The 24416-nt window shown below is 50.4% G+C and overlaps 3 protein-coding genes and 1 long non-coding RNA gene across 10 annotated transcripts; 3 read left to right on the top strand and 1 right to left on the bottom strand.

Moving 5' to 3' along the window:
• Window positions 1-177: 177 nt before the first annotated feature.
• On the bottom strand, window positions 178-10460 carry SH2D4A (SH2 domain containing 4A). 2 transcript variants are annotated; one of them, XM_065690055.1, is made up of 9 exons: window positions 9875-10457; window positions 8974-9133; window positions 8288-8447; window positions 6250-6315; window positions 5706-5844; window positions 4281-4497; window positions 3752-3882; window positions 2695-2915; window positions 178-1206 (listed from the first exon to the last, which is right to left on the bottom strand). In XM_065690055.1, the coding sequence occupies exons 1-9, from the start codon at window positions 10047-10049 to the stop codon at window positions 1114-1116; spliced, it is 1362 nt and encodes a 453-aa protein (XP_065546127.1). In that variant the 5' UTR covers window positions 10050-10457; the 3' UTR covers window positions 178-1113. The 2 variants fall into 2 exon arrangements, with proteins under 2 accessions (XP_065546127.1, XP_065546137.1); XM_065690065.1 differs by lacking the exon at window positions 178-1206 and having other exon boundaries at window positions 2825-3419; window positions 9875-10460.
• On the top strand, window positions 8385-10998 carry LOC136019653 (uncharacterized). Its single transcript, XR_010614996.1, has 3 exons — window positions 8385-8591; window positions 9037-9145; window positions 9813-10998. It is a non-coding gene; the product is annotated as an uncharacterized LOC136019653 (long non-coding RNA).
• A 6004-nt stretch (window positions 10999-17002) lies between these two features.
• On the top strand, window positions 17003-19583 carry LOC136006381 (sulfotransferase 1 family member D1-like). The gene is given in 8 exon segments (XM_065664389.1): window positions 17003-17017; window positions 17076-17137; window positions 17223-17293; window positions 17296-17349; window positions 17383-17483; window positions 17566-17750; window positions 17871-17937; window positions 19488-19583. Coding segments are annotated over 8 exon segments (651 nt in total).
• Window positions 19584-19808: 225 nt separating this feature from the next.
• On the top strand, window positions 19809-22673 carry LOC136019601 (sulfotransferase 1B1-like). Of its 6 annotated transcripts, none has more exons than XM_065689988.1 (9): window positions 19809-19946; window positions 20211-20328; window positions 20882-21030; window positions 21201-21329; window positions 21439-21536; window positions 21641-21767; window positions 21854-21948; window positions 22024-22204; window positions 22277-22673. In XM_065689988.1, exons 3-9 carry the CDS (start codon window positions 20883-20885, stop codon window positions 22387-22389), a joined length of 891 nt encoding a protein of 296 aa, XP_065546060.1. In that variant the 5' UTR covers window positions 19809-19946; window positions 20211-20328; window position 20882; the 3' UTR covers window positions 22390-22673. The 6 variants fall into 6 exon arrangements, with proteins under 6 accessions (XP_065546060.1, XP_065546043.1, XP_065546051.1 ...); XM_065689971.1 differs by having other exon boundaries at window positions 20211-20332; XM_065689979.1 differs by having other exon boundaries at window positions 20211-20332; window positions 20879-21030.
• Window positions 22674-24416: the final 1743 nt, after the last annotated feature.

Genomic DNA, 24416 nt, shown 5'->3' with positions numbered 1-24416 from the left:
TGATTTGAGGCTTGTATCTCTAAAAACTGTTCACAGATTTGTACCACAACCCTCAGCTGTACAGTTTGTCACGTGCAACAAGATGAGGGAACCTGGGTGAGGATTCATTTGCTATGTGATTTTTCCAGCCTCTCCCACAGTATTCTGAAGTATATACTTAAAGAGCAGCACAACAGATAAAAAGAGAGAATATTATATTGAAAGAACAAGTTCTATATTAAAGTTTACACCCGATGCATCTCAGTAATCTGGACACAACTTGCAATAAATAGCTCCATTTTGCAAAATAGCATTCTTTGCTGGCAAGCACTCTTCTGTAAACTGTACTAATACTGATAGAGGCACTGCTTCTTACATCTTTTAGGTTCTGTGCATGTGGAAGTCTTTCATACAAATTCCTATATAGCTTCTCCTTTCCCTTTCAGAAGACTAATCTCTCTCTATGCAGAAAGGCTAGTGTAGGACTTAAATACAAGTTAAAAGGGTGAGGATTTACATTCAGAGGCTAAAGGAGTTTTAAAAATGTACTTTTCATGAAAATCCCTCTTTACAGAGAGCACCTTTCACCAAAAGGCACAGAGGGTTTGCTTGGATGTTTGGCTTGAACATCCTTGATTCCAAGGGCACAGCGTTTTACAGGATTTATCTTCACATTATGCAAATTACTGTATCAAGACGGTTCACCCCCTCCAAGTTGTTTCGTGCCTTCAGGAAGGTATGATCTCATTCAGCTGTAGACAGCAATCTCTTTCCCAGATGGCACACAACCTGGCATTCAAGAACAAAAGGCAGCTTGAATACAGAAGTCCCCGAGGAAATCTGCAAACACCCACTGAAAATACATGGCAGCATCTCCCTGTTCAACTGATTACTTCATCATTTCATTCACTCCACTGTGCAGGATGCATCCAAGTGCTTTGCAGCTTGCTGGGCTGATGCATCCATTAACTCAGTTGATACAGCTCACAACAGTACTTATACTCCCTTTGCTTTGTTGTGAAGAATATAAAACAGAGGCACTGATGGCAACTATTTCAGGTAAGCATCAACAGCTCTAGTTCGAAGTTCAGTCTGTGAATACGAGCATGGGGCTGTACAGCGACACCAGGAGGCTCATTCAAAGAGAGAGATGTAATCTGCCTCTTGGTCCTCTTGGCCACATGGGTAAAGCAACAGCTCCTTTCCCAAGGAAGTGATGGGTTCATCCTGTTGATAAAGGATATGATTAAGCACCACCTTTTAAACAGACTTTACTTGTGTTGCATCACAGGGTGAGCAACAGTCTCCCTGCCTCTGTAACAGTGTGGTCTTGTTCATCTGTCTGAGACAGCTTAGTGTCCCAGGGAACTTGCAGAAGGACACACACAAAACAGTGTCTTCATAAAGCAATGTCTGTGCTCGGTGCAGTAACCCAGTGACATGACTCTGGCAGTTCTTCGAAGGAGCTGTGCTTGTCTCGTAAGCAGCCACAGCTTCTGTGGTGTGAAATGCTGCCCTGCCTTGAAAGTGCTGGAGCAAGGACTTTGCAGCATGCAGGTAAGCAGGACAGGGTGGTTGTGGACTGTGCTCCCGACTGCGTTTGTGGGAGGGACAAGGGTGGATACTTGAGTGAGCACATGCCTCTGCTCAGGCAAGCCCTGTTCTAACAAGGAAATTCCCTGAGAGTACAGCCTCTGCCTCTCATCTCATTCTCCACCCTGGCAGCAAGTACATGATGGGAACTTGCCTTCTCTTGTGGTCACTTGGTAGGTGATAAGCAGAACCCACTACGGCAGTTCACAAAGTGGGTTCGTCCTCCCCACATCTGCTATAGTGCAAGGGGTCTGTAGGGGTTTTTTTGCAGGCTGTGGGCGTGGGTCTATATTTAAAGCCTGACTGCATATCTATTAAATCACCTGGCTCTGGTGCCAACAGTTGTGTTCCTCCTGCTTTCAATAATTTCAGTCCGAACTGTGAAACCCATGCAAGAAGCAAGTTCAGGTAGCCAGGTAGAGCTCCATGTAGCAAATGAGAGTAGGTATTTTCCTCATGTCCCATTTTGTTTAGCCATGTCTGTATTATGCTAGGCACTTAGTTAAAAGAAACATGGATTTTTAATGAACCTTTAGGCAAAATGATTGTCCTGTCCCTGGAAGATCTTACAATAAAGGAATGAATAATCCATCTGACCCTCCCTGGAGCCCATGTAACTGCAGTCAGTGCTAGTGAATATTGCTGTTATTGTTGCAAAAACTTGCCAACCTTCTTCCTTCCCTTCCATTTTTTTATCTTTGCTCAGTATTACACCTTGTCTGCTTTGACATTATAAAGATATCTTGGTCTCTTTCATGCCAAAGCTGGAGGCAAGCAGGATTTTCTGCTTACCCAACTTGCCAGGAGCCCACAACCATGGAGAGAATAAAAAAAAAAGGAGCCTGCAGGAGTATGCTGTTACCTCTCACCTTACCAGCATTTCTACTCAGCAGCATGTAACTGGAGCCCTGCGTGCAAGGTGCTTTGCATACTTGAGGGGAAGTGAGTCAGGTCAGAAATGTCTGAGATGCTTTAAGTCACCTGAGATGTGCCCATCAGCCTGGAATACCCTTCTGGAGCACCTGGATATCCAACAGCAGCTGAAATGGGTCTGATTGCCTACTTTAAACCAAGGGCCCTGAGGCAACTAAGCAGTTAATGAATGCATTGCTAGATATTCACCTTGTGGTAGTCTACCAGGTCAGCCAGTGTCGAATGTTGTAGCTGGTCCACTCCAAGGAAGCTGTAGGAATCACTGGAGGCATCAATGAGAAAGTGTTTACATCCTTCCACTGATCGATACGAGAGCACGTAGCCTTTGATTTTCTCACTGACCCGGACCAGAAAACTCCCTGGTACTGTTTTATTCAGAAGCTCTTCTGCTTTCTTAGAGGTTAGGATACCTGTCCAAAACCAAACCAGAAAATGGAAGGGAGAAAAACTTGTGCAGGACCGGATGGAACAGTTCTCACAAGAAATCTGCTTTACTGCTCCAAAGCTGGTCCATGTGCTTCCATCCCTTGCGCTGTTTCCTTGCCCAGTAGCCCAGGAAGAATAGTACTGAAACTGCTAGCAGCAAACCATGGCAACATGCTAACTTAGCATTATGGTAACTTCTCCAGACTTGGATGATTATGAATGTGCATGGCTCAAAAGGACAGTTTCTGCATTATGAGAGAGAACAGCATTGCAGTGTGTTGTATGTTGATTCCAGTACAGCAGGGCTGGGCAGACAGTGACCATAGGTCCTATCAGAAAGCTGTGTAAGCATTGAAAGCCCAGTTACAAGAGGGTAACTCTTTCGTTGCTGCAGTCTCCGATCAAAGGTGTTTCCAAGGCAGGGGAGATGGATGGGATCATGATGACCCAGTAGAAGTAGGACTGAAAAGGTGACAGATGATGAGTACCTATGGAGGGAGAATGACTTGGGGCTGAGGATGAGGTGTGCCCAAATCTCTCTCACCCTGGTCCAAACAGTTAGCAGAGTGACCATGCACCCAGTACAGGGAGGAAGGAGCGGCATAAAGATATAGGGCATTTTGAAGATCTGGCCTCTGTTCTAACACTTCAGCTTGCCCTTTCTCATTATGCTAAGGGAATTTAAACTACATTCATAGGTATTTAAAATGGAAAACCTAGCCACCTTCAAAAAGCTCCTGGGCCCAGTCTATGCAGCAGCCATGTTAGCAGGAACAGCTCCTGAAAGAGTTGGGTTGGGGCAGAAATGCGCAGGACTCACCGTGGAACCAAGGAGCTATTGTGTCTGTGGTTTTCTGATAGCCAGCTCGGAGAGGGAATTGCTCCTCTCTGAACCACCTGATGATGCTTTCTTCAGTGGAATTGGAGATTGTCCTCTGGATTCCCTCTTTCCTGTTTGAAAAGACTGTGGTTAGTGCATCAAATGCAAACAATAGCTTTTGGGTCCTTGGCAGGACTTCTCTTTCGTTCAGAATGTTAAGAACAGCCCTGAAATTACGCTACTGTAACTGTCAGTAATATTATATGGTTTTCAGTGGACCTTCAACATAGAACATGTATGTACTTTAGGCTTAGGATACTCTACTAAATAAACCTGTTACATTTCAGTAGTGAACAAATATGCCTCATCACATGCTAGGCTGGCATATAGCCTAGCCTCTACATTTTTCCCTGTGGGGTGTCTTCTCCATGCGAGCAAGAGAGCTAACCATTCCCATCTCAACCATCCCCTGCTAGAGCAGAAGAATCTAATCCCTTCTCCCCTCCACAGTGCACAGGGGTTTCCTTACCGAATTGTTCTCCCGTTTGACATCACAGGAGGTAGAAGTTTAGGCTTAGGAGGGAGAGGTGGGTATTGGAGTGGTCGCCGATCTCTTGCTGTGGCACCCTTGGAAATATCTGCCTGCTTCCCTTTGTGGATGCCCTGCAGTGAGAGTCTTCTGTAGTCATCCCTGGCTTGCCGTGCAAGAGAGCGTCTCTTCTCATCTGCTGCCTTGGATTTCTGCACTGGAACAAAAAAGGAGTCGTACAGGAGCGAACAACCAGGCAAGTTTTAAGCTTGCTGCTGTTTGGCCATCTGCCTGTTTGATGAAGTGGAAGAATAACCTGTTTCACCAGGTTGCACTCAATTGTGAAGCCATTTGCCATGTGTCTCCTCTCACTTTAGGGTATCTGCTACTTAACAAGGTTCAGTTCTTATTCCTTCAAGAGATTAAACATCTGGGTTCTTTTTGAGCACCAGGTAGGTCCCTTTGAACTTAGAGACTACTTGGTTCTGTTCTAGATGCTGATTCCTGGCTCAGCCATACATTTCTGTCATACCTTTCATGAGAGCCAGCGGGGAGGGGTTATAGAATAAAAGCAGCTGGAATTACTCTAAATCAGTCCTTTGAAGGATTCGAAAGTGCTGGTCATATTTTGAGGGTGCAGGGGGTCTTGTTTAAATCGTATAGAAAGCGGAGAACTTGACAGGGTATATTTTTTTGCTGTAAAACTGCCTTGATTGTCTAGGTCCAGCTCATCCCGGAGTCTCAGGAGTAACAAGCTCTCCGGTTGGTCTGACCCAGACCTGAAAGTTCAGTAGTACAGCACTGCCATCTGCTGAGCAGCAGCGGAGGAACGGGGGAAAAAAATGCCTCAGGTTCTCCTTCCGGAAGTATTCGGCAGATGTGATGGATACGACTGCAAGTTTCATACTGGAAAGTATGTGTTTGCCATTTTCCTTTTTGGATTCACTACATGACACAGGGCAGCAGGGCCCTGTTTAGGTGGGATCGTCCTTGGATGTCAAGCACGGAAAACCCTTTTTAGTTAGTCCCTGTCACCCATTATCCTTGCGCTTGAGAGCAATGGTTACTGCAAAGACCTGCAAAAAGCCAGCTTCTAGTTTAATTATCCTAATATTTAATATTCTAATTATATATATATTCTAATATTTAATTATCCTAATATTTAATTATCTAGTTTAATTATCCACATACTCATGTGATTTGTATTTGTTACTTGTTTTAATATAGTATCTGTAGGAAAAATTTCCATTCCCTGCCCAGCTCTATTCCCAGTGTTATGTGGTCTCAGTGCTGTGATGTATCAGAAGTGCTGTATTTCTCCCCCATACGCCCACCAACCAATTATTCAGTTCCGGTGTGTGAGGAGAAGGATTGAGATGATCCCACAGAATCCTAGGATTTCTCAAGCCCCATGTAAGGTCTTACAGGATTCCTGCCATTCAGGCTCATTCTCATCCAATTTCTGCAGCGTTCTCTGGCTATCTGAGCTGGGGTGGGTCTGCGATATTGCCTCCTGGAGGGCTGTGGTTTCTTCTCCTGGATTTCTCCTCTGTACTTCCTTCATCTATGAAAGAAACAGTATGTTCAGGTTTGTCCCAAACCTTGCTTTTTAGCTAGCCTTGAAATACTGGCAACTCCATTCTTTATTGTGAAGCCCTCTGATTTCAACAACATATAGACACTATGTCTTTACTGCAGGTGACAACAGAGGAAGTAAGGGAAAACAGTCTACCAGAAATCATCTCCCTGTACTGCTCCCCAGACTGCAAACCTAGCCTGCTTTGTATCATCTCCAAAGCATCACACCATACATGAAGAGCACGGAAATGATGGATAAAACTGGTCCAACAACTGGTGAGGACATTCTTGGGTCAGGTGAATCTGACTGGCACTCTGAGGCTGACTAGGACTCTAGGATAAAGTCTGAGCCCTGCTCAGTGTGTTAAAAGCATCCTACATTGCCACTTACCTTTTGGAAGCCACATTTCCTCATGTGACAGGCTGCCAGCATCTGGTGAACATCTCTGTTTTCCCTCTGGGCAGAGGAAAAGAGTGGTGAGAAAAATATGTGACATTAGGACTACTGCTCTTGTTTTGAGCAATAGGTATTTAATGCAGAAGCAGCAACATGACATTTATGTTAAAAAATTTCTCCAGCCTTCTCTAACAAGCACTGATTTGTTTCATCATATTAGGCCTAATATGCCACAAGAAGAGAACTCAGGGGTGTCAGGATCGTCATAAGCCTGGATTTGCTAAACAATTCTCCCAGGTACTCCCAGGGAGCAGCCCTTTCCCCTCCCTCCCTCTAAAGCAAGCCTTAACTGAACCTGCCATCCCCAGCTTTACCTGCCTGTTCTCATTTGCTGCTGTGTCTGAGGTGCTACAAACCCATGCTCGCCAAACTGACCCAGCTAGCTGCATGTCTTGTGATTACTCTTCCCTCCAAACCAGTCTAGCTACCCTGGCAGCAGCCGCTAGCTGAGACCTGCCTTTGAAGACAAACAGTTAGACTTGTCTTTGAGCAAACATCCCCCCTTCCTCATTGGGCCCAGACTGCGTTCCATGGCACAGTGAGTAGTGAGTTAAATGTACTACACTGCTTACCAAGGACACACATTTTTTATCCCCATCACCCTCTTAGCTAATATTTAATATAAACTTGGCTTTCCAATTTCCCTTCCCTTGACAGGAAACTAGGAACTTCAAACGTGTGTGAAGCAGCTTGCTTTCCTAGATTAGTCCCCCATCCCTTGCAGCCGACAAAGAGAGGTAAGAAAAAATATCCCTCCCCTGGCCTAGAAAATGCAACAGGGATCTTTGACTGGATCCCTGCTTCTAATAACAATGATGTCCCAGAAACCTGGGGAAAATGATTAATAATTTAATGACAGAAACCAAAAGGAGGATATATAACCCCCCTCTATTTCCATGTGCAAGACTTTGAAAGGTGTTTAGATTTTTAGGGGGGTGATGGTGGGATTTTTTTGTTTGGGTTTTGTTTTTGCTTTTTCTTTATTAGCTGTGACTAACAGCTTCCTTTGAAAGGAAAAAAAAATCTCCCACATAGTTGCTCAACTTCAGCAAACAGTGCTAAGAAAACCCCGTGTGAGTCAGATGCTCTTGATAAGGGAGACAGCCATTCCAAATACACTTCAGTATTTTGGGAGCAGCAGGAGAGGCACGTTGCCAAAACCTAACCTTCAGTTATCGTGCTTTTTACGCTGAAATATGGAGTGGCTGTATAAGAAAAGAATGTACGCTCATACGAGTTAGCAGCAAAAGGCTGAATGAAAGCACTGCTGGATGATACTGGGCTTCTCCCTTTGAATTGTCAGGGGGTTCTGTTCCTTCTGTTCAGCTTTGGTTGCACGGATAGTCGATTCAATTCATCTTTTTCTCAGTTCTCTGCAAAGGGCTTTTTGTAGCCAGTTAAAAAGTATAGGCATATTTATAGTTTAAAAGTATTTCTGTAGTGAAGCACCACAGCAAAACAGACACTGCAGTTACTGCATTTGGAGTTGTCGTGTGCTGTCAATATCATAAGCTATTGTTTAACTATTTTAGAAGACAAAAGAGAAAGAAGAACCTAAAATATGCATGTCAGAGTACGCTGGTAAAATTACCATCATCTGGTTTTATAGAAGTAGTTGATTTGTTTCAGGGATGTGGCCTTGCACATACAGATCCTGGAATACCCTCCCTGATCTTGCCTCAAAGCCATCCAAAACTGCCACAGAGCAGGAAGAAAAGTACTGCAACCCTTGTTTTACCCATGGAGAATGTGAGCAAATGAATCCAGAATAACTTATAGCACTTGAACCTCCCTAGTCCTAAGGAAGGATATAACAGCATGGCTTCTTCTCTGACTACGGAAGTAAATCCTTAACAGTTAGCTGGCTTCTTTTCTTCTTCAAATTACTATTTACAGCAGCCAAGATTTGCTGCACTTCCTAGATCTCAAAGCACATGTTTGTGATAGTTATGGAAAAAAGGGGGGAAACTACCTTTGTGATATCCTGGCATTTCCCTGCTGTAGCAGCAGTATTTTTTCTCCCACATTCCTTCTTTTCCTCCACAGTGCTTTTCTTATTCCCATGGAGATCTGTCTCACCTAGGACTCCTGGTTGCAGATGTAAAGACTGTGTTACAGAAGAGTCAGTCTCTCTGAAATGCAAGAGTGAGAGAGGACTTAAGAACCTGAGGGAGTCACTTTCTGTTCTCTGGGCATCTTGTGAGGAAGCTGCACATGGGCAGAGTAGTGCTGCAATGAAGCAACATGTGCAGGCAGCTATCATAGCTCCAAATCAGGTAGGTGGCATAATTAAATTAATGGCTTGTGGTGAGTAACTGTTGTCCTGCTGTGCATGGGCACCCGCTGGTTAATCAGTGGCAATCCAAACTCATCATGTGCTGTAATAATAGAGTTAGCATTTCCTGTGGTCTGCAGAGGGTACCATGCAAGAGCCATATCACAGGAAGCTCAATGAGCCAGGTCGAGCCTCAGGCTGGGTCTAGTCTCTGCCAGCACTGTGTGTACATACAGCCAGCCTTTGCCTCTGCCTTTTGCCTGCAAGTTGAGTGCAACAGTGGTAGCCACAGCCCCTGCAGAGAAGACTCCAGCCCCTGGGTCCTTAGAAATGCCTTCTCCTCCATGTCTGCTCACCAAATCCTCTGGCTGAAGGGTGCTTACCTGCCCTCCTTGCTTTGCTCTCTCACCAGCCGCTTTGCCCTTTGTGCCTGGATCTCTTCACAGATTACAGCATATGATTTATCTGAAGGATGCTCACCCATCACCCAGACCCAGACATCGTTGTCAGCACCGAGCTTCCATGTCACCGACTTCCCGTTGGCTGGAAAAAAAGGTAGCTCTTTGGCAAACGCTGTTTGGTGCCTCCATGCAGGGTGTGTATCCTGCCTGCTGTGCCCTCCTGGCTGCCACCGATGGCAGAGCCTTTCCAAAAGCATCTGTAGTTTGGGAAAGCTGGGCTGGGAGACAGCAGATGCCTCCCATTTCGTTTCACTGTAAAGAAGCCAGGTCAGTGAAGGAGGCCATTCTGAGTCTGGGGGCAGAGAAGACTCACCACTGTCCTCCCCAGACTGTGTGAGGGTGACCTACTTGCAGACAGAGCATACTTCTGGGAGAAGAGTGCTATCTTCCTAGGAGCCGGCATGCTGTGGAATCTTGGCAAAGGGACTTCAGGTCTAAAGGCACAACGGGAACCCCCTTGCAGATCTTGTGCCCCAGGACAGACATTCAAGTCCATGGTTATTTAATGGGCAGATTCAGAGGCCCCATTTAGTGGGACACTTAATGAGATGCACCTCCTGGGGCCAAGTAAGTTCTGTCTTCCCAGCTAGAGTTGTTGAGCAATTTGGTCAGGGGCAGTGTCTGGGCCAGGGACTAACACCATTGCTTGCCTGGTCAAAACTAGCCCATTGCAGTTGCGTTTAGTTACGGTTTGGAAATATGACTACTATAAGTCCCTGAGGGAAGAAATTCCTCTAAGGAAATTATCTCCTAATTTCTAGGGAGCAATTGACTTGGCCAGATCTGGGCCAGATGGGGAAGCAGCTGGCAGTCAAAGACTTACCTTTTCTTGGCAGTGGTTTCTTTGCTGAAGCCTTGTCCATAGCAGCTTCTCTTTCTTCCCACCGTCTGATCTGCTCCTGCCGCATCTTGAAGAAGAGGATCTGCTTCTGCTCCTCGCTGAGTTCTGCCAGCAGGTCAGGATCAATGTACATTTCCGATAGTATCTGTTTCAGCATGGCTGCAGGTTTCAGTTACACACGTTTGAGGCAATGATCTCCAGGGATCAGCTCCTCTTCCTGGCTCCGACAAGAAAGAGTCTCTCCCCGCCTGAGCCTGGAGCAGGAATGCAGGCGGTGCCAGAGTAATTATACTTCTGTCTTTTTTTTTTAGCTCAGACTTCCTGCACAGACCAAAAAGGTAAATAAGCAGCTTCAAACCTGCTGTTAAGATTCCTTGAAATAAGAGGTGAGCTCAGCTCCCACGCAGCCCCTGTCCACTCTGCAGGGAGAGCTGACCAGAGGGACGAGTCCTTGAATGAGGCGGTTGTTGATACTCTGATAAACCCAGCTGATAGTATATCAAAAGAAAGAGAGCGCTGCCTGTTACAGTCATCAGAGGTGCGGCTTGGCTGTGCCCAAGCAAACATTCCTGCTGGGCAAGGAATCAATGAACCCATGACTAGATGGCTCCTCCTCCTTCCAAAGGGGAACACTTTGATGATCAAAAGCCCAGCCTGCCTTGTTTCACCAAAGAGAGATGGGGAGGGCTTTCAGCTCTGCTTTTGAGGTGGGAGTAAGAATTTTGGGGTGCTCCTGTCCATCAGAGGCAGCCTCATAGCAAGTCAAGGGAGCACAAATAGTGCAGCTGGCTAGAAGAAAGATGACTTGGATAGTCAGTCACTGAGGAACTGAGGCAGCTCCTGGTCTGACACGTGTTGCTGATGCACCTTGCCCACACAGTGAGCCTGGCATGGGACATCCCTGTATGACGAATGGGATGAAGTGGATGGGGAGAAGGAGCACCCCTGATCCTGCCCAGGATGACAGGTCATGTTTGGTGCATGCTAGCAAGGTACTAGCACCCACACAGCTATGCTTTATGGATTTGTATTTACGAGAGGAGTTTCACCGAAAAATTCAGCGCTCTCCGGTCAGTTGAGAAGATGCCAAATGAGAAAATAAAAATGTGGACCTTTGAACCAGCTCTTTTCCTTATCTTATCCAGATAAAGTCGGGGAGATCAGAAGGTTGATTGGCAGCACTTTTGTGACAGAGGGAGGCCAACAGCCACATATGAAGCGCAGTACCAGAGCAGGGTGGCTGGCTGGCCAGGGGTGGCAGGGGCTTTCTGGACAAACTCTTGGTAACTATTGCCAGCAGGCTACAAAGAAAGCTAGTAGGATTACCTGTGTGCTTCTGCACAAGTCCCAGGAGTCTAAGGAACAAGTACACCAGGACATAGCACAGTAGGTGGGATGAAGGGGGTTGTTGGGGCAGTTATGTTGAGGTACAAAAGGCACAGACATGGAAGAAGGACCTGAACTGGAGTGAAGTGGCAGTATGTATTAAATCCTGGGGTCAAACCAATTAACCGTCTTACAGGACAAGGGCTAGATCCCTAGGGACTCAGTTGTTGGAAGTTAAGTATTGGGAGCACATTCACCTTCAGAGTATGACTGCTTGGCTTCTGCCAAATAAAATGAAATAACAGAAAGAGGTGGTAGGAGAGCCAGTGAATGCAATACTCAAGCTTTCCAAGGAGTACACATACAGAGCACATGTAATTAATTGAATGCAGCAGCACAACAGCAACCTTCATAAAGTCAGTCTGGCAGGACAATGTCTGCTGTGTTGGTCCATCTTCCCCCTTCTCACTCCCACGCCAGGATCAGGCAGGCTGTCAAGCAGGTATCTCCCTACTTCTGAACGTGGCTTGCCCTAAAACTGGTGGAGACAGAGCCGCAGTGTAGTGACATCCCTGTGCACTTGCAGCAGGGAGAGCTCAAAAAAGCTTGAAGCAGCTGGAGGAGCTGTAGGTAAGGAGACAAAGAGCTCCTCAAGGACCAAAAGGCATGGACAGGGCAGGCTGTGGTTCCAACATGATATTAACTGCAGCAGGGGCCAGGAGTCCCTGAGAAGGAGCAGTGACCAGGAGCTGGGTATGAACTTTCTCGTTTCTCTTTTGTTTCTCTGGTTACTTTATATTTTCCCTAATAAAAAAGTTAACAGTTCCAGAAGTATGGGGCTGCTGTTCCAAATCTGTATTGCTTTTGTTTAAACAAATGGCTTTCTTGATTGAAAAAAAGAAAGTAAAGGAGGTTTGGTGAGGTGGTCTCATCTGGACAATACTTCCTGAACTGTTCCAGCTCAGTAGCCAAAGGGGCTTTGGCTGCCCTTGAGCCACGGGAGGTTGCAGCTGTAGAAAGGGAAGGACTTTTGTTGAGATGGTGTTGGTGAGCAGTCCCTCTTCCCTTTGGGGTACCTGAGCTGCCTGTTCACAGCACAACTGCAAAACTGGGGGACAGTGCTGGAGGGCTGCTGTTTAACTGCCTCCTACTCCTGAGCACTACCTGAAAGAGAAGCTCTTTGCACAGATCAGGGTGTCAGAAAAGCGCCTTTAAGCAGAAGTATGCCCCTTAAGCTTTCATTTGTGTGCATTTTAAGATCTGTTCAACACAGACAGTATGGAGGACACAAATTTGGGGGCTTATTTTAGGTAAACTCTTGTGTTCAGAAGGCATTTGTTGTTGCTGCGGTTGTAGGGGACACAACTATCTCTTTGTCTGAACCCAAGTTGGGTTTGGTTTGGAGAAACCATCAGGGTTGCACCCTTTGTGAATCTTCAGTTATCTTAAGAGTAACTGAAGTGGACGGTAGCTCTGGTCAGGGTCAGAGCTTGGTGGTCCAGGAGAAATACCTTCCATGGGCCAAAAGAAATTAATCACAATACCTAAAATCGAAGGTACTTTTAACAAGAGACTTGTAGCATATGGGGAGGTGAAATGCTTTTACTCCCTTCAGGTGAGAAGGTATCATTTGTGGTTTGTGTGGGTTAAATGCCAAGTGGTTTTGTTAAACAGAGGGCACTCATTATCTTGCCTGGGAGGGGGAAGGCCAGCCAGGCGGTCAGGCTCTGTCTTCTGTCTCTGGATCAGAATTACTCTTTCCCCAGCAACTCTTCAGGACAGTCATAGTTCACTAGTTAGAGGGGTGCTTGGAAAAGAGGGTGGCCAAAAATCATCCTGTAAGGTTGTCCTTGCTACTGCTAAGGAGGGGCCATGTGCAGCTCTGGCTGGCAGGGGCAGCTGGAACTGGCTGTAAGCACAGAATATGAGCTCAAGTCATGCACCCTGCCTCTTCATACAGCAGTGAGCAGCTTGATTCCACCTCACTGTTACGTCAGCCTTCCTCCTAACCCCTTGGCTGCACGGGAGGTATTGGACATGGCCTAGAGTGGTTTATTTTGCAGTGTTAACATTTGCAGTGAGCAAAGCCGTGGTGGTGAAGCGGTGTTTCTTTCACCATCTGTAGGAAAACTCTGGTAGGACTCTTGCTAAACTTTCTACTGCTTGCATTTTTTCCATGAGGGTGATCGATATGAGCTGGTTGTGTGGAGGAATAGGCAACAAGAGTAGCCAGAAAAGCAAAAGATCAAGTGGGGGGAGGTGGGAAGCCAAAACAGGGCTTTTGAAGCTCTACCACTTGTATATGAGATACTTGACTTGAAAGCCATACGGGTAAATGCAATTCAGAAAGCAAGGTCAGGCAGCATTTAAATCACCTGCTGGAGACAGCCTCTTCTCTGTGCTCCTGTAAATGATCTACTATTAACAGAGGAAACATAAGTCCGTGAATGCGCATACAAATGTGATGGCTTGAAGAGCTGGCATGAGTTCCTGCTCACATGTGCAGCAGGGGACACTTTGACTACCAAGAGGCTCACAGGACACCCTCATCTGGCATCCTTCTCCGGGTCCTCACCATCAGTGCTGCCAAGTAGAGGGAAAGGTTCTCCAAGAAAATAACAAATAAACCTACTTACGCAGGCATTTGATACGATTCACACCAATAAATCAAATAGGAGGGCATGAAATGAAATAGTGGACAAGCTGAATGGTGGTTCTTGAGCTGGTTTTCTGGGAGGTTCTTCAAGCTGCTGCACACATCTCTGCTGTAAATGTGGCAGTAACTTTAAAAAGAACCCAAGAAACTCAGAGATGAGAAGAAAAGAGAACACAAGAAAAGGTGCCTCAGGGTGCAGCCTGATGAGCTAAGAGCATTTCCACTGTCATGAAGTAGCTTTCCCCATAAAAAGCAAATTAGACCAAGTTGTGCAGAAAACAGTGGGACTACATTGCTTCAAATCAAGAGTTTCCTCCTAGAGCCAGTCTTCTGCTCAGCAACAAGTGGCTGCAGAGCCACCATCAGGAGTTATTTTCCCTGGCCAAGAGGATGGGCCACAGGAGTGCAATTGAATTTCCTTTCCCTTGCCAAACTAAGGCCTGCAGCACTGAGGAGATATTTTGCTCAGGTTTTGCTGGATTTCTCCAATTCCAGCCACTCCAATGGCATCACCTCCCTGACAGACTTTAGGGAAGGGCTTGCTGATTTTTTGCAGAAGTTGTAGCAAAGCAGAACAACCAAATCAGCATGGCCAAAGGTAATCACTCCCCACACCTCGCTGTCAGCACACGAGTCTTCATGGGCTAACCGGCACGCATTGGTTCATAAGATGCTTTTGTTTGTTAGAAAACATTTATATGTGAGCAGCTGCGTCGGGAAGGTCACTACCAAAATATCCTTCTGGGCTTTAGCTTTTGTTGGTTGGTGGTTTATTTGTTTTGTTGTTGGTTGGGTGGGTTTTTTTAAACCCTCATCCTGTTCTAAGCACGGGAGTGATTCATTCCTGTCCTGTTTAGTTTTGCTTCAACCTACCATTTGCTGTTTCAGATGGAAGGAAAACTCCTGGTTTGGTCATAACAGAGAGGAAACATGACTGTATAATGGCCCTCTGAAGTTGGAACTGGACCTGCTTGTGTCTTATTTAGCATAAATAGATCCCGTATAAGGCTCGCATATAACACATGAAAGAACAAAGCCAGTGAGGTCTCCCACAACATGAACCACCTTGAAACTGCTTGTAGCTGAACTGACTTGCTTTGTAGGTCCCTGATTTTGTTGGAGGAGGCAGCAGTTATCTTACAGCAGGCACAAGCGGATGGGGATGGCAGTAAGGAAAAATAGTGTGGTACAGTGGTGGTGACTGAACACAGTTTGGGGATGCACGGCTCTGCTTTCAAGGAAAAGGTTTTTTCCCTGCTAGAATTAAATACAGATACTTCTTGATCTAGGCATAATGAGAATCACCTTCCTATATCACAGTTACTTAGGGAATTACCAAAGATCAGTGTGGTGGAAAACGGGGGGGCTTCTATAGGTTAACACACAGGATCGCCTACCCAGACAAACCTGGCCACTCTAAGAAAGGAGTTTTTCTAACCTACTTTAGTCTGTTTGCAGGTTTTGAACAACTTTGGGGAAACAAAACCCTTGGAGTTCTTATACAACAAATGTTTCTGCAACATTTGTATTTGCTAATTGCACTGACGGCTTTCCCAGGGAAAAGGCTGTTCTTGCAAGCGGGAAGGAAGCTGTTACGAGTCGCGCCAGGCACACAAGGCTGCCATTTACATTTTCCACACAGTTACCCTTCTAAGCCCACGGCTGTTCCGCACTGATGCAGTTTTGCCACTGGGAGCCACGGGGCAAACGAGAAGCGCTGGGCCGGGAGCAGCTTTGAGCCTCTCAGAGGTCGCACTGGAAGCACAGGGGCTGTGCTGATGGGCCCCGGGGCTGTCCTGCCTCTTCAGTGAGTACTGCCCTGGGAGGGAGGAGAAGTTTACCCTGATAACTCTGACCCTGTCCCAAACCTCTCCGATTTCAGGAGTGATTTGCTGTTAATGCACTGAAATGCACCACTGAGGAAATACTGCAGGGTAAAACACAAGTCTGTGATGATGCAGGTTCTGTGAGGCGAAGGAAGGACATTTAGCTCTTGCCTGTAACTATAAAGTGCTTTTAAAGCTACATGTGGTTATTGAATTGCATGTGCCACTACGGGGAACAAATTATTTGTGTGACGACGAGGCATGCAGAAGGCACTCATCTGAGTGTGTCGTTCTCCAGAGGACTCTTGAGGAAAAAAGGGAGTATTGGGAGAGATAAAGTGTGGTGAGGGGCAGGTAATGGGGAGGAGGGGGCTGTGTGAGATCATGGGGAGGGACAGAAGCCGTTCTGGAGGCACAGAGAGATGGAGATCAGTTTTCTCTTGCAAGAAACGTATGCACACACCCGCTGATCTCCCGGCTCTGTTAGCCCACGTGTGGCTCCCCTTGCTGGGCAGAAGAAACCAGCCGGTGCCTGCACGGGGGAAAGGGAGCCCGGCGGCAGGAGGGGTCACCGACAGCCCCGCCGGGTCCTCCTCTCCCCCTGTGGATACGGCTGGGAGCCAGCACCGGGAGCCGCTGGCGTGATGGACCTGGGGCTGATCCCGTGGTGGGGATCGGCAGCCGCACCGACACCTCCCATCTGCCCGCGGGAGGGCACGGGCCGGAGCTCCAGGCAGCGCCGAACGGGCAGTGGCCGGAGCCCCGCTCCCGCACCGGATCCAGCGAGATGGGGAGAATGAAGGAACCGCCTCGGGTTCCCTGGTTTCCCCTGGTTTCCCCTGGTTTCCCCTGGTTTTCCCTGGTTTTCCCCGTTTTCCCGTGCCGGGACCCCGAAGCACGGCGGAGCTCCGCTCCCGGCCCGCAGCACGCCCGGGGCCCCGGTGTCCGCTCTGCCCCGCAGGCCGAGCCCGGCGCTCCGTTTCTGTGACAGTGGCGCCGCCTGGCGCTGTGGGAGGGTAAAGCATAGTGGCCGCCGCTCCCCTCGGTGCCTCCACTGGGGTGCCCGCAGCAAACCCCCCCTGCCTCGGCTGCCGTCCCGTTAAACCTGCTACCGGCCCGCCGTGCCCTTGGCAGAGCCGGCTTTTCTTACCCTGTCCTGGGTTCAGCGTTACCGGCTGGGCTTAAACCACGACATACCCGCTGCCGCTTGGGGAGGAGCGGAGGTGCTGGGGCCCCCGGGGCAGGGATGTGGCCCCGGTGTCACAGATGCCCTGGGGCACCGGCCAGCACCTCTGGGTGGCAATGGGGCTGAGCCGGGTGCTGGGGATGCAGCGCTAAGCTCCCCGTCGCATAAACATCGAGCTGCTTCCTCTAGGTAGTGAAGACCCAGCTCCCAGTCCAGCTGCTCCTGGCCTCCTTCCAGGACAAGGACTGCAAGGGGATGCTCTGGGTGCTGCCCACCTCTCTGTGTGAGTGGCAGGGAGGGGAACTGCTCTGCACCACACATCCACATTCCCTCGGCGGTCATCTACATGGCCTGCAACCCCAGGGATGTTGTCATCTCCTCCTACTGCTTCTACCAGATGTCCAAGGTGCTCCTGAGCATGGCACACTGGGAGAGTTCCTGGAGACCTTCACGGCTGGCAAAGGTGGAGGCTGAACCTCTTGACCACTTCCCACAGTAGCCTATGGTTCCTGCTATAAGCATGTGTGGGGAGGGTGGGAGAAGAAGCAGAAAAAGCAGCTCCTCTCCCTCTTCTGTGAGGACATGAAGAAGATGAGGGTGGGATGGAGAGGAGGGCACCCTGGTTGCCCCCCCCACCTCCAGCCTTTTTGGCAGCCTCCCCATATCAGCTGCCCGACAGGGCCCATGATGGGAGGTGCAGAAGATCCTGTGGTTCCTGGGCAAGGAGGTGGTGCAAGGGATGGTGGTGAGGATCCTTCACCACATGTCCTTTGGGCATATGAGGAAGAACCCTGCTGTCACCTATGAGGCCATGCGTGCTGCCCTTATGGACCACAGCCTCTCACCCTTCCTCTGGAAAGGTGGGTTTTACCAGTGGTGGAGGGCTTGAGAAGGGTGTCCCTGAGCTGCATTGGAGCCCTCATCCACACCTACACATATTTCAGGGCTGTCAGGATTTGCCCCACTCACTTTCTTGCCCGCAAGGATCTCCGGGAACTGGAAGAACCACTTCCCTGTGGCACAGAATGGCCCAGCATTACTGGGAGCAACGGTAGGCTCCGATGTCCTCTTCCAGATGGAGGCATGGGGAGCTCATCCCTTTTCCTGGTGCGGCTGCTCTTTTCCCCACCTCTCCATCGGGGGGGGGGGGCAGGTCCAGATGGAGCATCCTTGCAGCAATTCTCTTTTCGCACGGCAGTAAATTGGAGTAACTGGAGGGTGAGCCATTGCCAGCAGGGAAACGTGTTGGGGCTGAGTGCCCTGAATCCCTGGATTCAATCCAGCAGCTGGGGTTGAATCCCAGCAGCAGCTCCCCCCTGATTAGGTGGGCACATGCAGTGGATTTTAGCCGGCAGTGGCTCTTGTGCGCTCAGGAGCTTTCCTGCCCCGGGGTTGTGAGAGGTTTCTTGACAGAGGGGGCTGTGGTGGGGCTCACCGGGGCTCCCTGTGGTTTGCAGAGCAAAGGCGAAGGGAAACACCTCCGTGCTGCACAGTGTGTGCTCAGCGGGATTGCTGCCCTTGCCAGCTGCGGAGCCCAGCCTCCAACCCGGCTGCACTGAGCCCTTGCTCGGGGGTGGCTGGAGAAATACAGTCCCATCCCACTGGGAACATGGCTTAGCTTCGGAGCCCCGAATTCCCTAGCTATGCCCCATTTCCAGCCTGGGTTTCCAAGACTGTAGTTTTTTGGCAAGGCAGTCTCACAGGGTTGTTTTCATTGCCAAAGAGATGCAGTCTGGATCTGACTCCTAAACAGCTGCAGAGCTATGAAGGGCGCTCTCCCATAGGAACAAACCCTCTCCATGTGTTTACTTCAATGTCGACGGAGATCTCGGTGCTTCCCCAGCTCCCAGCTTTGCCTGTGAGGTTTGCACACGCAGCCGGTTTGTGACGGGCAGGGAGGACGCATCCTGGATGCCTGACTGGCCCGTCCCGGCTGTGCCGGTGTGCTCCCCTCAACCTGCTCAAGTGATACTCACTAGCGGAGGTTGTAATGGATGTGTCTGGTCATGAGGGCTGCATCTGACTCAAAGTGGATTCAAGGGAGACAGATAACACAATAGCCAAGGGCTAATCTGAACAACGCACCCACCTAACCATAGTGCTGGTCCAGGTCTGACTCAAACCAAGTCTGGAGGAAGCTAACTTCTGTAGTCAATACACAACTATGGCTATAAATCAATTATCTGACTCCATAACCAGTGGACAGCCCAGGGCCTGTTTTGCTCCCCTGCATGGCAGTGGGCTGTGCGCTAGGATCTCCCCTCGAGTAGAGATTTCTCAAGTTTACTCCTCGAGGAGGAGTCCCTTCCTGCAAAAGGTTCTTGTAGTGATTAATAGGATGCTAAACATGAAAGCCAAGTGACAAACAGGATTGGTTGTGCATATAGAATCCTTTAGACATAAATGACCAAGTCTGGGACTAGGAGTGGATCCATCTGCAGCCCAAACTCCCTTCTGAGTTGTTCAAAACGTGAGGTGGCCTTTTCTGAACCTCACGACTCAACAGGAGGGTCTCCCTGACAGTTTTGCCTGACCCTGTCCTCTACGCAGTAAATACTCAAGTGTACCTTGAGTATGCCACCAAATCTTGTTAAACCGCAGTCACATTTACTGCCAAGCTTTGTGAAATCTCTGTTTTACATCAATAACCAGATTGCTGCTTCTCTCTTCAGAGTGAAGGGCGTCACTTGCCCGTGACACTGCCTCGCAGGGAGCTTGGCCCTGGGACACATCAGGGACCTCTTTCTCAAGGTTGCCACCAGGCGAGCTGCTCCCCTGCCCCGCTGCCATCTCTCCTGCCTTACCCACTCCCTCCCGGCCCATGTTTGCTCATGGAAAAAAGGTAAATGTCAGCATTTTACCACCAGGGCGGCCTTTAAACTGCTTTCCGAGTAGCACGATTATCAGCTGCAACAGCGCTCCGCAGCTCGGCAAACTTTGGACCGGTATTAGAGTACCTTGAAGGGGCGGTGTGTGACCGGAGCCTAACCCTGCTCAAGAGCCGGGCCCCAGTGCGAGGAGCTGGACACATCCACAGGCTGATCCCCTGACTGGAACAGGGTGATGTTTAACCCCCTGGGACCTGGGTTGGGATTTGCCTCTGCGGGTGGGGGGAAGCTGTGGCTTCCCCCGCGGCCATCTGTGTGTTTAGCCGGGGGAGGAGCGTGAACCGAGCCCGGCGCAGCTCATCGCAGGCTCCTGGCAGCATCCCCAGCGGGGCTGCGTCCCCATCCCTACTATCTGCTCGCTGCGCTCCCCGCTCCGCAGCGCCGGGACCGGCTCTCTCAGCGCCACTTCCCTAACGATGGCCCCCGCCTCCCGCAGCCCCAGGCGCCTCCCCGCGCCTCCATCTTCCACACGGGGAAGGCAGAATAACAAATCCGGCCCCGCCGGGCTGGGGGCGAAGCTTCGCCTCCCACCAGCCAGAGCGCCCGGAGAAGAGGCAGGTAACGGGGACACCCTGGCCGCGGTCACCGCTTTGCGGTGCCCCAGCCTGGCCTGCGCGGGGAGCGGGATGAGGGGCTCGTATGGGCTCGGTGTCCCCTTGGAGACGGAGGCCAGCCACCGAGCTGCTCTGCAGGGAGCACAGAGTGGGAAGGATTCCCGGCGAGACCCCTGTCAGCCCTGCTCCCCGTTCCCATCTCCTTCAAACCCCCACGGAGCCCCCCAGGCGGGGCTTCCGCCTGCTGCTGTGTAAAAGGGAGCTGGGGAAAGAAAGCTGTGGGGAGGGAACAAAAAGCAGCGTGAAACTGCGGCCAGCAAAGCCCCTGCCAGCTTCTCCATCACGGTAAGGGCCGCTGCCTACTGCCTGTGCTGACCTGGGCCCCCGGGGCTGGCCGTGCCCGTCCATGCTCTCTGCACTGCCCACTGCCCCTCAGACCTCTGCGGGAGGCAGGTGCCACCTGAAGGGGCTCAGCAGGGACTGGGGGGTTGTCCCTGTCCCGTGATGCCCTCCGCTGCCAGCCAGCCCCCCGCTGCATCCCTGTCCCCAGCAGGATGGCAGACACAGACTCCCACCTTCGGCAGCCCTGGCGCATGGTGCATGGCATCCCCATGGTCAGCGCCTTCACCCACAACTGGGACAAGGTTGACATCTTCCAGAGCCACCCCGAGGACATCGTGGTGGTCAGCTTCCCCAAATCTGGTGAGCATCCCTGCACACCAGAGAGGAGCTGGGATGGGAGAGGAGGCACCGGCCTGCAGCCCGCTCAACTGGGACGTAGGGGGATGCCAGTGAAAGGGGGCCCCTCTGGTGCTCAGGATGGGGCTCCAGTGGGAACAGTGCCGGCTGGGTGCCTCACCTTTCCTCACCAGGCACCACCTGGGTCAGTGAGATTGTGGACATGATCCTGAAAGGCTGTGACCCCGAAAAGTGCAAGCAGGATGCCATCAGCAACCGGGTGCCCATGCTGGAGTTCGCTGCCCCTGGGAGCATGGTGCCAGGTAGTGGGGTGGCCAGGGGTGGCAGGGGATGCTGGATGTGGGCCAGGCTTGGTTGAAGGGGGGACCCCACTGGTGGTGGGAGTGCTCCTGAGGCAAACCTCCTTTGCAGGCACGGAGCAGCTGGAGGCCATGGCACCCCCTCGCATCATCAAGACCCACATCCCAGCTCATATCTTGCCCAAATCCTTCTGGGAAAACCACTGCAAGGTAACAGTCTGGAGGGGACACACCTACAGGGACAAGCAGAGATAAGGGGGGATCTGCCCTGCCGGGACCTTGCAAGTCCCCACATGTCACCAAGCTCTCTGCAGATGATCTACGTGGCGCGCAACGCCAAGGATGTGGCCGTCTCCTTCTACCACTTTGACCTGATGAACAAGTTACACCCGCACCCTGGGACATGGGCCCAGTACCTGGAGGAGTTTATGGCCGGCAGAGGTGGGACAAGGCACCCACGGGTGCATGCGGGGAGCCCGCAGAGCTGTGTCACCCACTGACACCCGCTGGCTGCTCTCTCCACGCAGTGGCGTACGGCTCCTGGTACAACCACGTCAAGGGCTACTGGGAGCGGAGGAAGGATCACCCCATCCTTTACCTCTTCTACGAGGACTTGAAGGAGGTGAGGGGCTGTGGTTGATGGTGTGAGGGGTCTGGGGGGTGGCAGGAGCGGGGAGCACTGACCTGTTTCCCACAGGATCTCCGCCGGGAGGTTGCCAAGGTGGCCCAGTTCCTGGGGCAGGAGCTGCCAGAGGCAGCCCTGGACACCATCACCCGACACACCTCCTTTGAGACCATGCGGGACAACCCCACCACCAACTACAGCATGGTGCCCTCCCAGGTCATGGACCACAGTGCCTCCCCCTTCATGCGCAAAGGTGAGTGGCCGGGGGTCTCCCAGCACGTTGTTCCCCCTGGACTCCACTGAGCCCCATCTCACCTGCCCCCAGGCATCACTGGAGACTGGAAGAACTACTTCACAGTGGCCCAGAACGAGCGCTTCGACCAGGACTATGCACGGAAGATGTCAGACACCGACCTGCGCTTCCGTACCCAGCTCTGAGACTCCCTGGTTTATACCCTTCCCATGCAACCCGCCATTCCCGGTCCCGGCACTGCCCACGGACCTCCCGCCTCCTTGTGCCACAGGGAATTTTGCAGAAATAAAGCTTTATCTCTGCATCTTCCTCCCAGATTTGCACCCACGTGAGAGCTGCTGTGTTGCTACAGAGCACTGTGGAGCCTCATCCTACCTTGCATCACCCCAGCCCCATGTGGCCAGCCCAGGACATGCTTAGGATAAGCCTGTGTGGCTCTTGAGGAATAAAAAAGCCAGTGTGTGCTACAGAGCTCCTCCCAGCACACGATGAATGGAAGTTGTTAGCAACCCCCACATGAGCATCTCCCCCATGGCCAGGTCCCACATAGGGTCCTGCACCCATCACCTCCAACCTCAGATTCTCCTACTGCTCTCACTCTTTGGGGAGGATGACACAAGTAGGCACAGTGATGGCTGTGCCCCCAACTCACTCCTGGGGCCATGTGGAGGAAATGGGGTGAGTGGGATGGGGACAAAACCAGCCCCAGGGTGGCTGGGAGATGGGCACAGCCTGGGGAGCTGGCACCAAGGAGGATTTGCCAGTTGCTTTTGTGCTGTTCTGCTCCCGGGGACCTGGAAGCTGGTACCCTCCTTTGAGTTATTTATATGCATCAATGAGATCCCCTCTCAGTCTTCTCCTTAGGCTAAACAGGCCCAGCTCCTGCAGTCTCTCCTAAGAGAGATGATGGCCAGAACCATGGCCAGAAGAACCACAGCTAAGGGGCACACTGCAGCACTACAGGACATGATGGAGCGAGGGGGCTGGAACAGCACTGCTAAAAGCTGGTGCTTTAAAATAGCTCTTTTTATGGTGCAGTCGTTTAAGAAAAGGTTGTTGGGTCCCAGTTCCTCAGATGCTGGAACACGGGCTGTCAGATGTGAAACAGCTCCACTGTATTCCAAGGAGGAGACTGACCATCAGGTGAGACCTGTCTGGGAACACAAGCAGCAGAACTCAGTAAAATATCACCATTCAGCAAAATCCTTGGAGTCTGGCCATTAGGTACCATAAACCCAGCAAAAGTAGGGGGTGAGGGGTGTTGCAGCAGAGGTAGCTGTGTAGAGAAAATAAAAAGAGAAGACACAAGATTGTGATTCTGCCTTGAAAGAGATGTTACGTTAAGTCATAATAAAATGCAGTAATTGCAAGGGGTTTCTGGTTCTCTCTCAGATGCTGGGAGCTTCTCTGTGTTATAGGATGGGGTTCGTGCATCACTTGCTTGCAGTGATTTGTTACAGAACAATGCAGCAGGCTCTGAACCCTCTCACCTTGCAGCCCAAGTACAAACAAACCTGACCCAGAGATGCCAGCATTGGAGTGGGCAAAAGTAATCGAGGTAACTACAGACTGAAGCAGCGATACCTGAACTGGTGAACGGTGGCTTCAGCCACTTCCGTCGTACAGAAGAGACGCCATGCAGGAAAGCAGCTCCTGAGCCTATGTCTGGTCACTCTGTGGTTTTGTCCTCTATAAATGTGCCTTTGCAGCCCTGACTCTTGTGACATCCAGCACATCCCATTCCATGCTGTACCTCCCCTAGGGATTTGCTTTTCCTTCCCAGCTTGTTTTATTTTGGGAGGGGTTTTTTTGAGGCCCCTTACTTCATGCCCTGAGATACTCATCCACATTGATCTGCCCCATCCTTTGGGACTCCATAGCCTTTCTGTATAATGCAGCCCCCCAGCTGTGTATTTGAAGGCTGAAGGCATCTTAGTCTATTCAGGCACTGATTTCCTCTGCTGGTTTATCCCTTAGCCTCTCAACATCGTGACATCTTGCTGCAGGAATTTCCTTTCATTCTTACTCCTGCCGTTATGACTCCGCACCACCAGTGTGTGGGTTGGCCCTGCTGCTCTTGAAAGTTACTGTCAGTAACTTGTTCCTCTCTAATTTGTTTCAGGCATGTTTTTCCTTCCCCAAATCTCGCACACATCTGCTCGTTGCTGCTTGGATATCCAGCCAGGCCTTCCAGTCACCCCTGCTCTGCTCC

The sequence above is a fragment of the Lathamus discolor genome, chromosome 1, assembly GCF_037157495.1.
Source record: "Lathamus discolor isolate bLatDis1 chromosome 1, bLatDis1.hap1, whole genome shotgun sequence".
NCBI classification, from domain to species: domain Eukaryota; kingdom Metazoa; phylum Chordata; class Aves; order Psittaciformes; family Psittacidae; genus Lathamus; species Lathamus discolor.
The sequence above is the reverse complement of the archived record's forward strand: the minus strand, read 5'-3'. Positions and strand labels throughout refer to the sequence as shown.